The following is a 21378-nucleotide window of genomic DNA, read 5'->3' on the forward strand; positions in this document are numbered from 1 at the left end:
CTTAAAGTTGCTTTCTTTCTGCCTCTCTCTCCCTCTCCTTTCCCATCTATTTGCCTCCCTCCCTCGCAGCTCTCAAACATCTGACGTCCATGTCTTGCGGCTCTCAAACATCTGACATTTCTTTTATGTGGCTCTCATGTTAAGCAAGTTTGGCCACCCCTGTTAGATACTGTATGCTTTTATGACGTTTTTACATTTTAATCTGTAGGTGTGTTGAATTTCTGTCGTAAGCCGCCCTGAGCCCGCTTGTGGGACAGGGCGGGATATAAACCTAAAAATTAAATTAAATTAAAAATTGTAGACCTCACGTTTGTGGAGGAGAAAAAGACCAGTTTGAAGGCTCAGAAAAATGGCAGGCCGACAGAAGGATTGTGAGTTTTTTCTCTAGGCAAGGTCATAAAGCTGATCTGTTCTCCGGGACAGAATTCACCTATGAAGACCCCCCCCCCCCACCTCCTTTGCAAAATGAAGCTGGGGCAAAGGAGACCACCTCTGGCTTGGACTGGCTCGTGCTAGTGGAATCCCATCAGCTGTCAAGGGCCACGAGACCACGGTAAGGCAGGGAAACACGGAGGCGGGAGATGGGGGCAGCTTCCACAAGCCAGCGCTGAGTTTCTTTCTCCCCCGCCCTCTCCCTTGTCCGTGAAACTCCTTTAAAGATAGGTGAGTATACCTGCCCAGGATATGCTCCTGTGCAGCCTCTCTTGAGAACTGGTCAGGCACATGGAAGAGAAAGAGGCCACTGCGGAGGGAAAAACCAAGGGAGGCGGCACATTAAAAGAGGGAGGGGGGAGAAAGACACAGAGAGGGAGGGAGAGAGAGAAAGAAACCAGAGGGAGAAAATAATATTTTCAAAACGCAAGAGAGAGAGAAAGAGGTGCGAGCAGGGGGAAGAAATACACCGGAGGAAAAGTGCGTTGGGGGGGGGGAGCATATATTTGGGGCACCAGAGGGGATAGGCAACTCTGACTTGCAGGGCACCATCAGCTAAAGGCAACGCTGACAGCACACGGGGGCGGGGGGAGGAGCCATTTCAAGGCCCCTGGCATCTTGGGCTGGGCCTGAATTGTGCAAAACCTGGACTGGGAAACCGGAGGGGCAGGAGCCAAACACAAGTTCCCTCGTGCTGAGTTGGGAGGTCTGGGTCAGGAAAGGCACAGCGTGGGCAGCACAAGATTCCTTCCACCCCAGCCCTTCAGGCATCCCTGCACAGGGCCTTTGTTTTGTAGCAGGAACTCATTCGCCTATTAGGCCACCCACCCCTGATGGAGCCAGTCCTCCTGGAGCTTACAGGGCTCTTCTGACAGGGCCTACTGCAAACTCTTGGAGCAGGAGTGGCCGAACTTGCTTAAGGTAAGAGCCACACAGAATAAACGCCAGATGTTTGAGAGCTGCAAGATGTGAATGTCAAATGTTTGAGAGCTGCAAGATGGAAGGGAGGGAGGGAGGGAAGAAGGAAGGGAGGAAGGGAGAAAGGAAGGGAGGGAGGCAGGAAGGAAGGAAGGAAGGAAGGAAGGAAGGAAGGAAGGAAGGAAGGAAGGAAGGAAGGAAGGAAGGAAGAGAGGGAGGAAGGGAGGGAGGGAGGGAAGGAGGGAAGGAAGGAAGGAAGGAAGGAAGGAAGGAAGGAAGGAAGGAAGGAAGGAAGGAAGGGAGGGAGGAAGGAAGGGAGGGAGGAAGGAAGGGAGGGGAGGGAGGGAGGGAAGGAAGAGAGGGAGGGAGGGAGGGAGGGAGGGAGGGAGGGAAGGAAGGAAGGAAGGAAGGAAGGAAGGAAGGAAGGAAGGAAGGAAGGAAGGAAGGAAGGAAGGAAGGAAGGAAGGAAGGAAGGAAGGAAGGAAGGAAGGAAGGGAGGGAAATGCGGGAGAGAGGGGGGTGGAAATAAAGCAACTTTAATTTTAAATGCATTCTCCAATTTGCTGGCTTGCTTGGCTAGGCGCAGTGATTGCAAGAGAGCACTGCCTTCTCTGAGCTGGCTGAGAGCGCGGTGGGGCTTCAAGAGCCACACAATATGTGTAAAAGAGCCACTTGCGGCAACCCAGCCACAGTTTGGCCACCCATCTTGGAGGATTGGCTACGTCAGGGAGGTGTGGCCTAATATGCAAAGGAGTTCCTGCTGCAAAAGAAGCCCCGCAGACAAGCGCAGTCCACCACAAATCATGGGGTCGATCTCATCCTGCTAGGCGAGTAAAGACCGGACTGCGGCCGGGGGGGTGGGGGTGGGGTGGGGAGGCTGCTAATTTCTCACGGCCGAGGAGCAGGAAAAGCCTCTTCGCTTGCATTTGTGCATCGCAGCAACGGCTGCCACTGGGCACTGTCAAATCTCCACTTGTGAAGGGGCAGGATTTTGTGCTGAGAATCTCAGTATTTGGTTTTTAAAAACATGGAAGGTACAACCCCACTGGCGTGCAAGCAGAGGCCAGGATTCGGCCAGAGAAGGGAAAGCCTGCAGAATCAAGAACAGTGTTTTGCTTGTGGGGTTTTAACAACCCATAAGCAAGCTTCGAGCTCTTACGCTCACAAAGTTATGCTCTGAAGCATGGAGAGAGTGCCTGGCACAACTGTAGAAGGCAGGGGAGGAAGACGACTTCCGGTGGGTAGGGGGCAGGCAAAGCTCCAGAGCCCCCCGGAGCCGCGGCCCACTAGGCACAGAAGGAAAACTTGCCGGAACACCAGCTGCCGTAGCTTCACCCACACAACTCCCGCAGCTCCCAGGCTCAGAGGGACTTTAGTGTTTAAATAGCCCGGTCCTGTGTATTTCAGGGCTCTGTGCCACTCTCGGCCCATCTTGTTCCCTCTAAGCTGCAGGGTCTTGTGAGCAAAACTGCTGCTTTGTGAGCTACTAGCATTAAAGTTGAGAGCTGCTGCATCCATTAGTGTATTCTGGGGCCATTTCCCCCAAAGTCAAAAACGTGTGAGCCGGAGGCTAAAAATCTGTGAGCTAGCTCACGCTAACTCAGCTTAGAGGGAACACTGCACATCACCAGAATCATTTATTCCAGATGCATTTTTTAAAAAAAAGAAGTGTGGAATATCCTGGACTTATCCCCAACAAACAGGAGAGCCTTTCCCAGGAGAAAAGAGCCAGGCTCCAAGAGCACCATAAAGACCAACAAAATCTGTGGCAGGGCTTCGGGAGTCCCGGCCCACAAAAGCTCCTGTCCTGCCCCAAATTTATTAGTCTTCCAGGTGTTGCTGGACTCTGGCTCTTTCCTTCTGCTCCAGACGGACCAACACGGCCGCCCATCTTGGTCTTTTTCAGGAGAGCATTTCCCGTCTCAAGTTTGCTACTTCCCTCCCCCTGGCGCAGCCTGCCAGTTTTGTGCCCGATAAAGACAGCACAACCGAAGTTATAGTGACCAAATAACTAAGAATGTATCGAAACAATATCACACAAATAGGTTCAATACAAGACTAAATAGCAATAACAATTGCCCAAAAGTCTCACCGTCCCGTCAGTCCCAATGAACAGGAGGTCCACTTGATTATACCTGCTTCAAATCCTCTTCTAGCATAAGGCGCTCCAACCGCATCTCTCAACCAAAGGCAAAAGCTGAGGGAAAGAAATATCAAATTGTTTCTGAGGCATCGATAAGCTGCAAACCCCACAGGATTCTTTTTCACTGCGTCCAGGGACTGCAAGAATTCCCAGTGGACAAATGGGACAGAAAGTCTCCAGTAAGATTTCAAAAGGGCACGACACTCCAAAAGGCTCAAGGCCACTGAAAAAGAATCTGAAAAAGAATCTTGTGGGTTTTGCAGCTTTTTGCAACTTATTGATGCATCAGAAACAATTTGATATTTTTTCTGAGCTTTTGCCTTCGGTTGAGATACGTGATTGGAGCACCCTAGAATCATAAGAGTTGGAAGGGACCTCCAGGGTCATCTAGTCCAACCCCCGGCACAATGCAGGAAACCCACAAATACCTACCCCAAATTCACAGGATCTTCATCGCTGTCAGATGGCCATCTAGCCTCTGTTTAAGAGCCACCAAGGAAGGAGAGTCCACCACCTTCCAAGAAAGCCTGTTCCACTGAGGAATCACTCTAACGGTCAGGAAGTTCTTCCTAATGTTGACCCTATGCTAGAAGAGGATTTGAAGCAGGAAGTCGACCTCTGGAGAGCCAGTTTGGTGTAGTGGTTAAGTGTGCGGACTCTTATCTGGGAGAACCAGGTTTGATTCCCCCCTCCTCCACTTGCACCTGCTGGAATGGCCTTGGGTCAGCCATAGCTCTCTTATCTGGGAGAACCGGGTTTGATTCCCCACTCCTCCGCTTACAGCTGCTGGAATGGCCTTGGGTCAGCCATAGCTCTCTTATCTGGGAGAACCGGGTTTGATTCCCCCCTCCTCCACTTGCACCTGCTAGCATGGCCTTGGGTCAGCCATAGCTCTGGCAGAGGTTGTCCTTGAAAGGGCAGCTTCTGTGAGAGCCCTCTCCAGCCCCACTCACCTCACAGGGTGTCTGTTGTGGAGGAGGAAGGTAAAGGAGATTGTGAGCTGCTCTGAGACTCTTCGGAGCGGAGGACGGGATATAAATCCAATATCATCATCTTCTTCTTCTCCTGTTCATTGGGACTCCTTTGATGGGACTGTGAGACTTTTGGGGAATTGTTAGACCACCCCGTAAAAAAAAAGTCTGCCGTGAAAACGTTCTGAGAGCAACCCCAGAGTCGGAAACGACCAGTGCTTGCACAGGGGACCTTTCCTTTTCCTTTCCTATTGCTATTTAGTCTTCTATTGAACATATTTGTATGATATTGTTTCGATACATTCTTAGCGATTTGGTCACCATAACTTTGGTCGTGCTGCCTTTATCCTACAAGTGAGCTCTCTCCCTTTACCAGTTTTGGGCCTGAGGCAACTAACTTCCACAAAGGCTGCCCGCCCTCCCAACCCCCCCCCCCAGGGCCCCCGTTTTCGCTTGGCCAGAGCGGCTGCGGTCCTGCTGTGCTCCCGTCCTTCCGGCCAGCTGGCGGTGGGGCTCACCTGTGTTGGAGCGCTGCAGGAGGGAGGCTTTGGTGGTCCCGGTGGGGAGGTGGGAGGAGGGCACCGAGAGGGACTTGTAGAGGGCGGTCTCGCGGTGCTCCTTGAAGCGCTCGGCCGCCATCAGCGCGTTGGAGAGCTCCTGCAGGGGCATGTTGTCGATATCGGAAGAGAAGGGGCTGAGCGGGTTCTCCAGGCTCATCAGCCAGCTGGTGTTACCTGCAAGGGCAGCGAGACGGAAACCACTGCTGAACAGGCCACAGGTCAAGTTCGGGCAGAGACAAAGCGCAGACAACCAAAGTGACGGTAAACACGGGGAGCGCTTTTGAGATCCGCAGAGCTCTTAGGCTAGATCACGGGTCACCCGCCCAGTGTTTTTAGAAAGCGGGCGGGGCCTGGTGGGGATTTTGCCCAGCCGGGCTGCCGATCGGCCCCTGGAGCTGCAAAAGGCTGCACGAGTTTTCGGAGATGTCGCTTTGGCAGCAGCTGCCCCCGCAGCACGAGGACCTACAGCGCAAGGATCTTTGCCGAGGGACTGAAGAGGAAGCTGTGGCACTGTTTTGCGGCCGCCTCCGTTTCCTGCAACAGTCCCTGGATGGCAGTAGGGTTGCCAATCCCCAGGTGGGGGCAGGGGATCTCCCGGTTTGGAGACCCTCCCCCCAGCTTCAGGGTCGTCAGAAAGCTGGGGGGGGGGGGAAGTGGAGGGAAATGTCTGCTGGGTACTCCATTATTCCCTATGGAGATTTATTCCCATAGAAAATCATGGAGAATTGATCCGCAAGTATCTGGGGCTCTGGGGGGCCTGTTCATTGGGGTAGAGGCACCAAATTTTCAGTATAGCATCTAGTGCCTCTCCCCAAAATACCCCCCATGTTTCAAAATGATTGGACTAGGGGGTCCAATTCTATGAGCCCCAAAAGAAGGTGCCCCTATCCTTCATTATTTCCTATGGAAGGAAGGCATTGAAAAGGTGTGCCGTCCCTTTAAATGTGATGGCCAGAACTCCCTTTGGAGTTCAATTATGCTTGTCACAGCCTTGATCTTGGCTCCACCCCTAATGTCTCCTGGCCCCACCCCCAAAGTCTCCTGACTCCACCCCCAAAGTCCCCAGATATTTCTTGAATTGGACTTGGCAACCCTAGACGGCAGCCCCAAGGCCTCTCTGCCTGCATCGAAACCACAGCCCAGAAATTCCCCTGCGCCCCTCGGAGGCCTGGTCTGCCTCACAACCGGGGACTGATGCTGCCTCCTGACGCTGGGATTCAGAGACGGACTGCCCCTGAACATGGAGGTTCCCCTCAGACCCCATGGCAAGGAGTCACGGATGGACCCATCCTCCAGGAACCGACCAGTGTCTTCAGCAGGTTGCGAAGGCCGCAGTATCGCTTCACCCCCCCCCCCACCAGGGGGCTCCTATTGCCAGCATTCTTTTGCTGTGAGAGAGGGAAGAGGACCACCACCAAAAAGGCTACGCTGGAGATCGCAGGACCCCAAAGGAAAGAAGCCACCCAAGATGAGAGCTGCCGCGCGGGACGGAAAATCACACACGATGGGGCAGAGCAGTTGGAAGGGGTCAACCCCCTACGTGGCAGCGTTACGACCAGGGCAGTGGATCCAAAGTTACAGAATGGCTGATAAAATGCCCCCACCCCGATAAATGGGGCCCCAGCATCTCTGCTGCCTACCTGTTGGCCTCCGGACCAGGATCTCCGCCCAGCCCTGGGTCAGCAGAGGGACGTAGGCAGCCAGGTTGGCCTTCTCCTTCTGCAGAGGCGGCTGGGGGCTGGGAACGGCCTTTTCTGTCCGAGCGGCGGGAGAACTCTGCACCCCTGGGGGCATCGAGCTGGCAGGGAAATGAGGGGCGGAGCCATCGAGTGCCCCAACCCGCAATGCGTGGCCACCTGTGCGGCAAGAGAACGTCTGGGCTGAGCAAGAGAGGCGAATTCTCAGAGCACACTGGGGGGGGGGGGTTGAGCCCAGGGTGAGCTGCAGTCTCTAGAAAGCATCGTCTTCCCTTTCATCCCCAAGAAGTTCGAGGTCAAGGTCCCCAGTGTGGGGCCCATGGAAGCCATGGTGCTAGCCAGCAAACACCGGGAGAGGCCAGGTGGGGCTTCTAATGGGGCACGGAGCACCCGATTAGCTGTGCAGAGAATAACAACGACATCGTTTCAGTCAGAGCTGCCAGCAGGGCGTTGGTTTCATTTTCTCTCACTCCTCTTTCCCAGAGCATTTTTTAACTTATCCCTTTTATCCCCTGCACTTGGGCCTCCTTTCTGGGTTTGGCTCTACCTGGCCATTTTGTGTATGGCTCCGTCTCCTCTTGTTGCCATTTTGTCTAGGCTCCGCCTCCTCTAGAGGCCATTTTGTGTATGGCTCCACCTTCTCTAGTGGCCATTTTGTGTATGGCTCCGCCTCCTCTAGTGGCCATTTTGTGTATGGCTCCGCCTCTAGTGGCCATTTTATGTATGGCTCCACCTTCTCTAGTGGCCATTTTGTGTATGGCTCCACCTTCTCTAGTGGCCATTTTGTGTATGGCTCCGCCTCCTCTAGAGGCCATTTTGTGTATGGCTCCGCCTCCTCTAGTGGCCATTTTGTGTATGGCTCCGCCTCTAGTGGCCATTTTATGTATGGCTCCACCTTCTCTAGTGGCCATTTTATGTATGGCTCCACCTTCTCTAGTGGTCATTTTGTGTATGGCTCCGCCTCCTCTAGTGGCCATTTTGTGTATGGCTCCGCCTCTAGTGGCCATTTTATGTATGGCTCCACCTTCTCTAGTGGCCATTTTATGTATGGCTCCACCTTCTCTAGTGGCCATTTTGTGTATGGCTCCGCCTTCTCTAGAGGCCATTTTGTGTATGGCTCCGCCTCCTCTAGTGGCCATTTTGTGTATGGCTCCGCCTCTAGTGGCCATTTTATGTATGGCTCCACCTTCTCTAGTGGCCATTTTATGTATGGCTCCACCTTCTCTAGTGGTCATTTTGTGTATGGCTCCGCCTCCTCTAGTGGCCATTTTGTGTATGGCTCCGCCTCTAGTGGCCATTTTATGTATGGCTCCACCTTCTCTAGTGGCCATTTTATGTATGGCTCCACCTTCTCTAGTGGTCATTTTGTGTATGGCTCCGCCTCCTCTAGTGGCCATTTTGTGTATGGCTCCGCCTCCTCTAGTGGCCATTTTGTGTATGGCTCCGCCTCCTCTAGTGGCCATTTTATGTATGGCTCCGCCTCCTCTAGTGGCCATTTTGTGTATGGCTCCGCCTCCTCTAGTGGCCATTTTGTGTATGGCTCCGCCTCCTCTAGTGGCCATTTTGTGTATGGCTCCGCCTCCTCTGGTGTTCATTTTGTGTATGGCTCCGCCTCCTTTAGTGGCCATTTTGTGTATGGCTCCGCCTCCTGCGGCAGTCATACTGTGGTTGGCTCCACCTCCTGCGGCAGCTAGTTTGCAGTTGCACCCACTGCCCTTGGTCAGAATTCAAAGGCCCCTCTCTGTTCTAGGCAACCCAGGGGTTTCTACTCTATGATACCTGAAACACTGGCAGGGGGAGGGGTGGAAATCAGGGGAAAGGAGACAATTAAAGACACCAGCTGCATAATCCTGCCCCAATCCCCACCCCACCCCGATTTCAGGGCTGGCAGAACACCACCCACTGGAGGCTCAAACATGTGCAAACCCACAAATTAAAAGGCATGCGGGGACGCTCAGGGAATATATCCGTCACCACCAACTAACAGGGGAAGGGGCAGAAGGCTGCTGTCGTGGCACCTTTGACTGTTGCCAACAGATGAACGACAGGTCAAGAGTGAAGCCCGTCACTTCCTCACTGGTACCACCCTGGCACTCAGATACAACAAGACCCCCAACAAAGTGGAAGATGCCAGAACCTGGAACTCTGTTCCAGCAAGCACCCAAGCCCCTAAAAGAGAAACCTGGCATCTTTGGTGGTCCTGAACGCCAACTGCAGGGCGGCTCCTTACCAGACATCGACCTGACTCTATTGCGGGATCCTCGAACCACTTGTGGGCCAGCTTGGGACTCCAGTTTGGCTGGGGCTTCTTTCGTCTGCCTCACTTGCGAGACGGGGTCTGGGCTGGGAATCAAAGCACACGTGTCAGAGACTCAGAGTTAATGGGCCCGTCTGCTCTTCTCAAGGTTATTCTCTCTGAAATACGGAGTTCCCCTATGGTTGGGATGTACCTTTACCATTCTCTGATGTGCAACACCCACAAGGCAAAGGAAAGACACAAAATGCAGAACGCCGCGTGAACATATGAGGCTTCCCTGACAGTGAATCAGGCCCTCCATCCACCAAGGACAGTCTTGTCTACTCAGACTGGCAGCAGCTCTCCAGCGTCTCAGGCACTAAACGGTCTTTCCTCTCCCCTACTGCCTTGTTATTTTTAACAGAAAACAAACCGAGAGAGGTCACTATAATGGATAACACAACAAAAAAATACAAACGTGACCAATTTACTAAGAAATATATAAAAACCTGTCCAAATGACCAAAACATGTACATTCAAGTCCCAAAGTAGTGTGGTGACAAGCCAATCAATTAAGTACTTGTTTCTTTCCAGTCTTCATCAGACCTGGGACCGGTATTGATTCAATTATATAGATTCTTTACATAATTTTTAAAAAAGGGAATGCAGAGCATCTCCAACAGCAATTTCACAACGGCTACAGCTCAGTATAAAGCTTCGTTATTTTTAACTGCAGAGGCCAGGGAGTGAACTTGGGACCTTCTGCATGCCAAACGGAGGCTCTGCCACTGAGCCACAGCCCCTCCCTAATCTTATGAAGAAGAAGATATTGGATTTATATTCCGCCCTCCACTCCGAAGAGTCTCAGAGGGGCTCACAATCCCCTTTACCCTCCTCCCCCACAATAGACACCCTGTGAGGTAGATGAAGATATTGGATTTATATCCCGCCCTCCACTCCGAAGAGTCTCAGAGCAGCTCACAATCTCCTTTACCTTTCTCCCCCACAACAGACACCCTGTGAGGTGGGTGGGGCTGGAGAGGGCTCTCACAGCAGCTGCCCTTTCAAGGACAACCTCTGCCAGAGCTATGGCTGACCCAAGGCCATGCTAGCAGGTGCTAGTGGAGGAGTGGGGAATCAAACCCGGTTCCCCCAGATAAGAGAGCTCTGGCTGACCCAAGGCCATTCCAGCAGGTGCAAGTGCAGGAGTGGGGAATCAAACCCGGTTCCCCCAGATAAGAGAGCTCTGGCTGACCCAAGGCCATTCCAGCAGGTGAAAGTGGAGGAGTGGGGAATCAAACCCGGTTCTCCCAGATAAGAGAGCTATGGCTGACCCAAGGCCATTCCAGCAGGTGCAAGTGGAGGAGTGGGGAATCAAACCCGGTTCTCCCAGATAAGAGAGCTCTGGCTGACCCAAGGCCATTCCAGCAGGTGCAAGTGGAGGAGTGGGGAATCCAACCCGGTTCCCCCAGGTAAGAGAGCTCTGGCTGACCCAAGGCCATTCCAGCAGCTGCAAGTGGAGGAGTGGGGAATCAAACCCGGTTCTCCTAGTAAGAGTCCGCACACTTAACCACTACACCAAACTGGCTCTCCACACATACATGAAGCTGCCTGCACCCTCAATTGCACCGTTGGTCCACCAGTGTCCATCTTGTCTGCCTTTCACATCACCCGAACCCTGAACTTAACTGGAGTTGCTGGGGATTGAACCTGGGACCTTCTGCATGCCAAGCAGAGGTGCTTTCGCTGAACCACAGCCCCACTTCATGGCTCTCCAGGGTCTCAGGCTGAGGTCTTTCCCATCCCCTCCTGCCTGGTCCTTTCAACTGGAGATGCCGGGGATTGAACCTGGGACCTTCTGCATGCCAAGCAGAGGTGCTTCCGCTGAGCCATGCAGCAAAAGCAGCAGCAGGAGGTAGGAGAGAAGAGGGAAGTGACATCAGCACAAGCAAGGCGGCGAGGGAGAAGAGGGGGCACAGCAGTGGCGGCAGCAGCTCCCTCTTTGCCTCTCTTTTTTTTAACAGCCAAGTTCCTGGGCCATCTGGTTGAAAGAGACGCAGGCTTGCAAGCCTGTGAGAGAACCCAGGATGAAATTTCAGAAACGCTGGGGAAGGGGCAGGGAGAGCAAAGACAACTTCCAGAAGCCAAGGGGAAGAGGCGTCAGTCTCCTGACTCTTATTTGGCTCAGAGGTCAGTGCCAGCGACCGTCTCCCCCAGGGCCCAAATCCTGCCAGCCAGCTCACATAACCTGCAACTAAAACTTTTATCGCGGCATCAAAAGACGTTGCGCTGCTCCATCTGGAGCAAGAACATTCTTTTGACTGTGCCAAAATCCCTGGTCCCCTAGCCTCCTCCGTTGCGTTTTCAAAAGCATAAGGGGAGGGGGGGGGGAGACCCGGGCTTACCGTGACTCCGGGCTGCTCTGCTGCTCCCCCAAGTCCAGGCCCAGGAGCGACCTGGTTCCTGTCCCGACGCTCGTCATGATTGTCACAAGTTTGTTGCCCACCAGCCATGTCTTGGTCCTCCCTCCGGCCAGCAGAAACTCCCCCACCGGAGACCTAGAAACACAGACAGGAGGGTCAGAGCAAAAAGCAATGGCGTAAGAAGACGACCGTAGATTTATACCCCGCCCTTCTCTCTGAATCAGAGTCTCAGAGCGGCTCACAATCTCCTTTATTTCCTTCCCCCACAACAGACTCCCTGTGAGAGAGTGTGGGGCTGAGAGAGCTCTCCCTGAAGCTGCCCTTTGAAGGACAACCTCACTGACAGCTATGATCCAAGGCCATTCCAGCAGCTGCAAGAGGAGGAGTGGGGAATCAAACCCGGTTCTCCCAGATAAGAGAGCTCTGGCTGACCCAAGGCCATTCCAGCAGCTGCAAGCGGAGGAGTGGGGCTGCACCCTACACAGCCATTCCACTGACAGCCGTGCCATCCTCTTGTGAGACGCAAAAGGCAACCCACACTGGAGGAAGGCGCCGTTGTTAATGGGATGGATCGAGCCCAAGGGTCCCTCTGAAGGGAGGAAAGAGGTCCAGCTTTGTCTGCCAATTTGGGAGTTCAGGATCAGAATTCTAAGAAATCCCACAGTAATTTTGGGCTGGAAGGAGATTTTGTCCAAGAAGGAGGGGAGGGGAGGAGAGAAGTGGAGGGGAGAAGATGGGAGGGGAAGGAAAGGGAGGAGGGGAGAAGAGGGGAGGGCAGGGGAGAAGGGGATGGGAAAGAAAGGGAGAAGAGGGGAGGGAAGGGAAGGGGAGAAGAAAGGAGGGCAGGGGAGAAGGGGAAGGGAGAAGAAGGGAGGGGAAGGAAAGGAAGAAGAGGGGAGGGAAGGGATGGGGAAAGGGAGGGGAGGAGAGCAGGGGAGGGGAGAAGAGGGGAGAGCAGGGGAGAGGGGAAGGAAAGGGAGAAGAGGGGAGGGAAGGGGAGAAGAAGGGAGGGGAAGGGAGAGCAGGGGAGAAGAGGAGGAGAGAAGAGGGGAGGGGAAGGAATGGGTGAAGAGGGGAGAAAAGGGGGAGAGGGGAGAAGAGGGGAGGGAGGGGAGAAGAGGGGAGGGAAGGGAAGGGGAGAAGGGAGGGGAGAAGAGGGGAGGGAAGGGAGGAAGGAGAGGGAAGAGGGAAAGTTAACCTTTTGGGCACAGCTGTGAAGTTCGAGAAGACGTATCGGGCCATCATATCGAGGCACGTCTCTGTGAGCTCCAGATGGAGGTTCTTCAGGCTGTCGTCTGCCTGGGCCATCGAGTTCTCGTCCGCAGAGCCCAGACTGGAGCTGGTGATGGAGGTCTGGATCCGGCTGCAAAGATGGTGAGGGACGGGGTCAGGGCCAGGTCACGGCAGCAGAGGGCCCCAAAGCCAGTCGGCCGCCTCCATCCGGTCTCCGGCATGCAGCAGGCTAAAGGTGAGCGGGGGGGGGGGGAGGGGGAGGCCTGGCTGTTTCCATGGCTACCCAATCCTGGATCCCTGCTTGCCTGGCCCCACAAAGGACACACCCCAAAGCTGGCCCAGGGGATTTCCCAGGAAGAGGGCAAGAACAGGGTGGTCCGTGCGTCCTGAAGCAGAGCGGGGGGCAGGGCTATCCAATCGTGTCCGTCTAGACTGGTGGTTTGCCAACTGCAGGTGGGGACCCCACGAAGCATCTCTGTTTGCCTTTTCGGAATGTGCAGAAAACCAGCGGAACACAGACTGGTGCTCTGCAACAGTATATAGGTGTATTTATAAATACTAAAAATTATTGGTGGAACCAACTGCCGGAGGCGGTCAGAGCCTTGGGGGGCCTCGGCCAGTTCCGCAAGGCCTGCAAGACGACACTATTCCGACTCGCCTTTAACCGAATTGCCGACAAAGCAGCATAAAAGGATACCTGAGAGCACGGAATGCCGTCGGAAATTAAATGGCATCAGCACCAAATGGTTTTAATCGTCTAAACTGTTTTAATTGTTAAATCGTTGAGCGGATGATTTGTTTAAATGTTTAGTCAACGTTTGATTGAACTGAACTGTGTTGCTGTAACGTATTGCTTTTATTGCTTGTGAGCCGCTCTGAGCCTGCTTCGGCGGGGATGGCAGGATAGAAATCCAATAAATCCAATCCAATCAAAGGTAAATAAACTTAGCTCCGTGTCAACTGATGCAAGATTTTGAGCCAGGAAGGAGGGCGAAAGAAACACGGAGTTACTTTGCGCGTAGGTCCTGAAAAGGTACAACTCATTTAGAAGGGTGTCCTGGCTTTGTGAAGTTTGAGAACCACCAACCTAGATACCGCTACACAACCCATTCCAACACACAGGAAAGGAGGCGTGGGGGAGGACGGAAAGCAGCATCAGGGGGCCACCCCCCCCCCCCGGCCTGGGCTGCATCCCCAAAGGAGCCCAATAAGAGGCCCCTCTGCCAAACAAGGTCTTAGAGTTTAGTTCTACCAGAGCAGACCCACACAGCTACCACAACCACAACCTCGGGAACAACAGCAGCAACAAAATCAATTTCTACTATCGAATATAATGTGGAGCCACCAGACAAGGAATTGTTGGTCTTCAAAATTAATGGTGCCTTCTAGACAAGCGTCCCCATCACTATAAAGAAGAAGACGACGACTGCAGGTTTCTACCCCGCCCTTCTCTCTGAATCAGAGACTCAGAGTGGCTTACAATCTCCTGTATCTCCTTCCCCCACAACAGACACCCTGTGAGGCGGGTGGGGCTGAGAGAGCTCTGACAGAAGCTGCCCTTTCAAGGACAACTCCTACAAGAGCTATGGCTGACCCAAGGCCATTCCAGCAGCTGGAAGCGGAGGAGTGGGGAATCAAACCCCATTCTCCCAGATAAGAGTCCACACACTTCACCACTATGGCTGACCCAAGGCCATTCCAGCAGCTGCAAGTGGAGGAGTGGGGAATCAAACCCCGTTCTCCCAGATAAGAGTCCGCACACTTCACCACTATGGCTGACCCAAGGCCATTCCAGCAGCTGCAAGTGGAGGAGTGGGGAATCAAACCCCATTCTCCCAGATAAGAGTCCACACACTTCACCACTATGGCTGACCCAAGGGCATTCCAGCAGCTGCAAGTGGAGGAGAGGGGAATCAAACCCCGTTCTCCCAGATAAGAGTCCACACACTTCACCACTATGGCTGACCCAAGGCCATTCCAGCAGCTGGAAGCGGAGGAGTGGGAATCAAACCAGGTTCTCCCAGATAAGAGTCTGCACACTTAACCACTACACCAAACTGGCTCTCTAATTCTAAGAACAAACGAACGTCAGAAGTTCAAGGTGTCCAATTCCGCTGATCTCCTTCTTGCAAGAAACTGACTGAACAAGGGAATATACTTGTCTCAGTGGCTTAGCAATCCAAGAAAATTCATTCTTGCAGAGACCCACATTTCAATTTGCGGGGAAGACATTACTTTCCAATCCCTTTCCAAACTAGGTGATCTAACAGCTGGAAGATGTTTTCAGAGGCACTTAAAGGCCAACCTGGGCACCGTTTTCCTGAAAACCAATAAAGGTCCGCAACTGAATTTCAGCAAAATGTGGCCTGCAAATCCAGAACCAGCCTAGGAACAGCATTTCCCTGCTCCAAGCGCTTCCCTCGTCAAGGCAGAAGATTTTCCCTTTCCTTCGTGGCTTTTTCAACCTGGCTGCAGCAAGGCTAACCAGGGGCTTAAAGAGCCCTTTCCAAACCACCGCCTGAAAAACCCCCAGTTAATGGTGATCCTGGTCTAGCAATCCCCTTCTGCCTAGCTCAAATGAGGGCAAACACCCCACCCCCCGCCCCAAGGCTGGCTTCCAGTTACAAGCAATGGTTTGTAGGGAGTGCAGGCTACGTCTAATGCAGAAGGCTTGTAGGCTGTTCACACGATGCTCATGCAACATCATGAACTGTAAAAAATAAGGCACCATACAGTCCACCATACAGAAGAGATGATCAGAGACTACTAAGAGGTTTCTAACTCCATATGGTCAAGGGGAGAGGCTGTGGCTAAGTGGTAGAGGCGTCTGCTTGGAACACAGAAGGTCGCTGGTTTGGCTCCCGGTAGCGGCTCCGCTTTAAATAAACCAATTCATTTGTGGCAGTGACTCTTTGGAATTTGTATGTCTCTACTGACAGCCACGGAGGCACTGGGTTGATGAGAACCCAGAAGAAAAAAGGCCTCCTGCTTAACACAGAATTCAGTGGGAAAGACCCTGAGGAGACACTGCAGGCTGAAATGGACAATTCTGGGCAAAATGGACCAACCGTCTGACTCCACACGAGGTGGCTTCTTTGCTTTTCCACAGCCAAAATAGCCTGGCGACAACTGCTTAAGCTATGCGGCGCTATCCAATTCGGCCTCAAAGCTTGGCTTTTCAGATTAACTCAGGTTTGCTTGAAAAGCGAATACGTGTCAGTGAATCAACACTGTAGCTGCACTGGCAACTCTGCCCCAAGTTTCAGCTTCCAGGTCTGTAAGAAGAAACAGAAGAGCCCCGTGGCGCAGAGTGGTAAAGCTGCAGTACTGCAGTTGGAGCCCTCTGCTCATGCCCTGAGTTCGATCCCAGCGGAAGCTGGTTTCAGGTAGCCGCTCCAGGTTGACTCAGCCTTCCGAGGTGGGTAAATTGAGTACCCAGCTTGCTGGGGGGGGGAAGCGTAGATGACTGGGGAAGGCAATGGCAAACCAACCCGTAAAAAGTCTGCCGTGAAAACGTCGCCCCAGAATCGAAAACGACTGGGGCTTGCACCTTTACCTTTTAAAGAAGAAACAGAGCTATCTTCCTGGGAATTTTTGGAGGATGGATGTACTAAATAGATCTCTAAGATACCACGGTAGTAAAGACAATTATCCACAGCTGGAAACAAGGGTGGCCCTGGAAAAAGAGATCCCTCTCTTAAACCCCCACTGAGCCACAGACTTTTTTGGGGGGGGGGGCGGGAGAGGTCTAAGCAAAACCAGGAGTCGTAGGATAAAGCCAATATTTCTGAGGTAAAAGCGTGCAGGGGAAGGGCTTTCAAAGCTCACGAGGCCAAGCAGGTGGGGCTTCGATTCTCTGCTAAGGGAGTCATGCAAGGATCTCGCCATGCAGGGGCCCCCCCCTCGCCACCCCATCATTGCAAGCAAAGCAGCCAAGAGCCTCCCCATCCCCGTCCTTCCCTCCCTCCCTCCCACCCCTCTTGGCCCTCCCTTTTCCAAGCGTCTCTACCTGCGGGCTGCTTGGTCAGATACGCTGATGCTGCGGGAGCGGAAGGCATCGGCTGCTGCGGAGGAGTCTTTCGTCTCTTTCACGGGCGGGGGGCTATTCAAACCCGGCCGGGCATTTTTGGCTATTTTAAAACTACTAAGGGGGGGAGGAGAAGCAGCAGCAGCACCGAGACCGCCCCCCCCCAGACAAAGAGGGTGTGATTGGCACAGTCAAGAAATCGTTGGAAGGATGGAGGACGGAAGGCCAGAAAAGTCCCGGAGGGTGAGGTGGAAACAAAACCGAAAAGAAAGAATGCGAAAGGAACAAAAAATGAAAGGAAGGGGAGGGGGGGAATTAATAAAAAACAATAAGCAAAACTTGAAAGCAATATAAAACACAAAACAACATTTCGGAAACAAAAAAACAAGCACAACACCAGGAAGACAACACACCTCCCTCCCCTTTTAGAGATTTAAGAAACACTACACACAACTCCCTCCCCCCCTCCAATTAAATCAGCAAGCAAGTTCAACACCAATCGAAAGGGAGGAATTGGAATACGACCGCCTCGTGAGCCGAGAGAGCAAAACACAACAATTGTTCGGCGGGGAGGTCAGGGCACTCCGCATACGCTCAGAGGCACAACTTCCCACCATTCGTCCAGAGTGGGGGGAGAGATGGAACTCCAACCAATTTAGCTGTGAGATTCTGAACACTCTGGTTGGGAAGCCCAGCATCGATTTCGGGAGCAGATTTCAAAAAACAAATCGTGGGTGACCAGAGGTGTTGGAGGAACCCCCAGCCAAAAATATCTGCACGCCTGCTATCTCCCCTTGGCCAAAGGCCTCCAGGAAGACTCTGTTGCTTTGGTAGAGATTTCCATCCCCCAGGGAGTGAGAGAGACATGAGGGGCTGGGAGGGAAAAGGCAGATCCGGTCCATTTCCCTCTGCTGCAAGGAGGCATCAGCGGGAGGCGCTGGGGGAAACGAACAGGCGAGACCCAGCCCCAGGCCACGATGCAGCCAGTTAAACATGCACTCCCAAATTTTGGGCCTGAACCCAGATGGAAAGTGGGTTCCCAGGAAAAGGCCCTGCCTCCAGCCCGGTTCTGGCTGTCCAGTCCCGAACGTGCTTTTGGTTTCCTTTTCATGTTTTCTAAACTATCCGGGTCTGCCGTTAGGGCAACTCTTTAAAAAAAACCCAACAACCCAGGAATATTTGTGGTGCTGTTTTGAAAACAGCCAGCAGGAAGCTTCGGAGAGCCGTCGTATTCCAACTGCGGTGTTAAAAATTAAGAGGCGGTGACCGCGGGAAGGAAAAAACACATAAGGAGAAAATGGTGCATCTCAGACAGCCGATTGAAGGGGGGGGGGAACCAAACCAAAGGGATGATCCGGTGTTGAAGAAATGGAGGGGTTAGGGAAGTCTAGAGAACTTGCAGACAGAAAAACCCATTCACGGTGCAGCACTAGAGGGAACTGACCGCTTTGGATCCTGGCTGGACTCTGTGAGACCCTCTGCCTATGGGGCTGGGGATCCACTCTTGGAAGGGTTTGGGGGCAAAAGACTTGGGAGCAGCAGCCTCACTGAGAAGGAAAGCCCCTCAGCCGTCTCCCGGCGGGGCCCCCAGCTAAGCCGAGATTTGAACCTGGTGTCCAAACTTAGCCTTCTGCCTAGAGCATCACATCGGTTCAGGAAACCGTAGGATGCAACCGCAGGCTTCGGAGAAGAGAACGGAAGGTTCTCGCGCACACAGCCCCTCACGCACGAAAGCACCCCCCACGCGCGACGTTAGCTGCGGCTGAAGCACAGCGGGCTGACCGTTAAAAGAAGCCAGCTTCTGCAGAGCTCCTTGAACGCCGTTCAGTCAGCTATCGAAGGATAACCCCTCGCCAGGATCTTGTTTGCCTCCCTCCCCGCATTTCCCCAACAGCTGGAGCTAAGCTGTTTCTAGCAGTGTGTGGGGAAAACGGAGGATGTGTTCAAAAGTCACAGCAGCGGCAGAAAGGTACGCTCGAGGACCCCTTAATGCACGGCCATTTCAGGATGAAATAAAGGGCCAAAAAAAATAAATAAAAGACTCTTAATCAGCCTAGTCTGCTATTGTCAAAAAAAGGAGAGAGCAAAGCGTTAACGTTATCAAGCGTTCTTTCCTGGCCAGACGGCTTCACTGATACAGATTTCAGGGTAACCTCCAAAGGGAAACTGCAGCAGCCGCATTAGAACGACCGTCAAGCCTCCGGAGGACAAAAAAAGCCTTGGGGCAGAAATTCATCACATTGCAAAATCACTGCAAAGAGCTGTCAAAAGAAACCTTCTCTTCCACATTAAGAAGGGGTTGGTTATCTTACCTCTTGGGTCTTTCGTTCAGACTCGTGCTCCGGGCCCGGAAGCTGTCCTTCTCCGGGGTGTCGTCAAAGGAAAGGAGGACGTTGGACCGCAAGCCCTGCCGGAGAAAGAAACCAAGAAGGCTGATGGGGCAGGGACATGCCCTCTTGGTGCAGCCAGCTTGGTGTAGTGTAGTGGTTAAGTGTGCGGACTATCTGGGAGAACCGGGCTTGATTCCCCACTCCTCCACTTGCAGCTGCTGGAATGGCCTTGGGTCAGCCATAGCTGTCGCAAGAGTTGTCCTTGAAAGGGAAGCTTCTGGAGAGCTCTCTCAGCCCCACCTACCTCATAGGGTGTCTGTTGTTGGGGGAGAAGATATAGGAGACTGTAAGCCACTCTGAGTCTCTGATTCAGAGAGAAAGGCCTCTTCTTCTTCTTCTCTTGCCTCCCAGGCAACCTCCTCTGAGATTTAACATACAGCAAGCAGTGCTGCCGGGTTCTCACGAAGGCCGGATGTGCAAACAACAAGCGAGCTGCCCAAGCATTCTGCCACACTGAGAAATGTGAGCTGTGGGCTCAGTGGCTTTGTGAGCAGAAGGTACCGGGTTCAAAACCCCACATCTCCCGTTACAAGTGCCTGGTTGCAGGTAATTTGAAAATGAACCAAAAATGTAGGGGGAGGGGGGATGATTTCAAACAGGTAAGCAAAAAAGGTGCATAAAAAGAAAAACCTTTTATATGGCTATCTCAGTATCAACTGCAAAAAAAGCTAAAATTATATTTGTGGAGAAACGCCATTTTAGTCAGTGGTGGTGCTTCATTTGGCAGGGGTCAGTAAATCCCTCAGCAGGCTTTGTAGCCTTCCCCTCACTCCCCCCCCTCCCTTCCAGAGCCAAACCAACAACGCTAGGGGGAAAATCTCCTAGAGAGGCAGGAAGTGCTGTTGTTCCTTGCATGTGTTAGGCAGGAAGAGAAGCGAGATTTGAACTGGGGCTCGAGCGAGCATTTGGTGAGCCATGGAGGCTCCTGCCTGGGAGCCCCCAGGCAGGCAGACTAAGTAAGTAATTCACAAGACAGGGCAAGTTTAGATCAGGGCCAGCAGGACGCGTTTATAACACATTTTGTTTGTCAGGCTGTTTGCTGTGCTGTGCTGGGCTAACTTTTTAAACGCAACTGTTTTTGTTTTGTTTTTCTTTTCCTATCCTTTTCTCTTTTAAATAAATGTTTTTTCTGTTTAAAATGCTGGCAGTCAATCTCTGTACCACCTAGATCCCCAGACCGCTTTAGACCACGCTGTGTTAAGAAGGGGGCCCCAGGAGAAGGGGGGAAGGCATGCAGTTGGATAAGGTGCCAATCCTCCAGGGGTGCCCCAAAGAAGCGCTGAGGTCTCTGTGAAACCCAAGTGCAGGGTGGCAGAGGACCTGGAGGCCTAGCCTCACAGCTGGAGAGGGGGATTGGAAGTCCTGTTCCTCTCAATCTGAACCCCGGGACTGAGCAGGTGGTGGCAGCGAGCCCAAGGGGCAGGAGGAGAAATAGCTCCCTCCAGGAGTTGGCGACTCAATAGGGAGCTGACGGGACCGGGTCTGAAGGCAGAATCGGGCCGGTTCCGTCACAATATTAAATGAAAAAATTACAAAGGTTTTAATCAAACTGGAAAAATTGTCACATGCCTAGAGGCATCTTTCCTGGCACAGCTACCAAGAACAGAAAATATATGTAAGCCAAATGCGTATTCGGCGTGCATAAGTTCAATGTTACTAAAAAGGAGGTTTTTCATACTAGAGAAAGTACTTATACGCGTGACCAGAATTGGCAGATTTTGATGCACAGTTTTTAATAATTACAATTTCATTACCGCTTTTGTGATTTAATAAAATTTTAGCTTTTTTTTTTTTTTTGGAACTAACATTGTTATCTCCACACATTGGAGTGAAATGGACAAACTTACAAGAATCTTAAAAGAACAAGATTTAGCGAAGTTTAAAAATGACTGGGAAAAGTTTCAAAAATATATTGAAAAACAATGGAATGTTAAAGGACATTTGGTGATCTTTGACAATGGTTAATTTTTAAAGAAACGATACAAGGATTACAGTTTAAAAAATATGATTATTGGATTATAACTTTTTCTCTTTTTTTCCCCCCAATGAATAAGAAGAAATATCATGAAGAGGGATTATAATTGCAACCTTTGGGTTTTTGGGAGAAAGATTCTTTAATAGATAGAATTTATTACCTTATAACAAATCAGATTAAACAGTAATAAAAGGATGTTTGCCAAGGGGGCATGCACTGCCGGGGGTCACAAAAGAGGAAGGTGGGGTGGAGAAATGTTATATATGTGTACTAACATTTAATAACAAATGACGACACGTTATCACAATACATTACATTAGAATAAATTGTTTTTTTAAACAGACATTGTTATCTCCATGCACCAGGTTTTTCT

At 52.1% G+C, this 21378-nt stretch overlaps 1 protein-coding gene across 1 annotated transcript in view; it reads right to left on the bottom strand.

Moving 5' to 3' along the window:
- Positions 1-21378, bottom strand: part of TSC2 (TSC complex subunit 2) — a 70238-nt gene that overhangs the window by 15331 nt on the left and 33529 nt on the right. The window contains exons 25-32 of the mRNA XM_060260963.1: positions 18953-19047; positions 16623-16754; positions 12579-12743; positions 11363-11515; positions 8952-9064; positions 6665-6880; positions 4983-5198; positions 674-742 (exon numbers count right to left, since the gene is read on the bottom strand). Of these exons, the coding sequence (XP_060116946.1) occupies positions 674-742; positions 4983-5198; positions 6665-6880; positions 8952-9064; positions 11363-11515; positions 12579-12743; positions 16623-16754; positions 18953-19047 (1159 nt within the window). The remainder of the gene's footprint in view (positions 1-673; positions 743-4982; positions 5199-6664; positions 6881-8951; positions 9065-11362; positions 11516-12578; positions 12744-16622; positions 16755-18952; positions 19048-21378) is intronic.

The sequence above is a fragment of the Heteronotia binoei genome, chromosome 20, assembly GCF_032191835.1.
Source record: "Heteronotia binoei isolate CCM8104 ecotype False Entrance Well chromosome 20, APGP_CSIRO_Hbin_v1, whole genome shotgun sequence".
Classification (NCBI taxonomy): domain Eukaryota; kingdom Metazoa; phylum Chordata; class Lepidosauria; order Squamata; family Gekkonidae; genus Heteronotia; species Heteronotia binoei.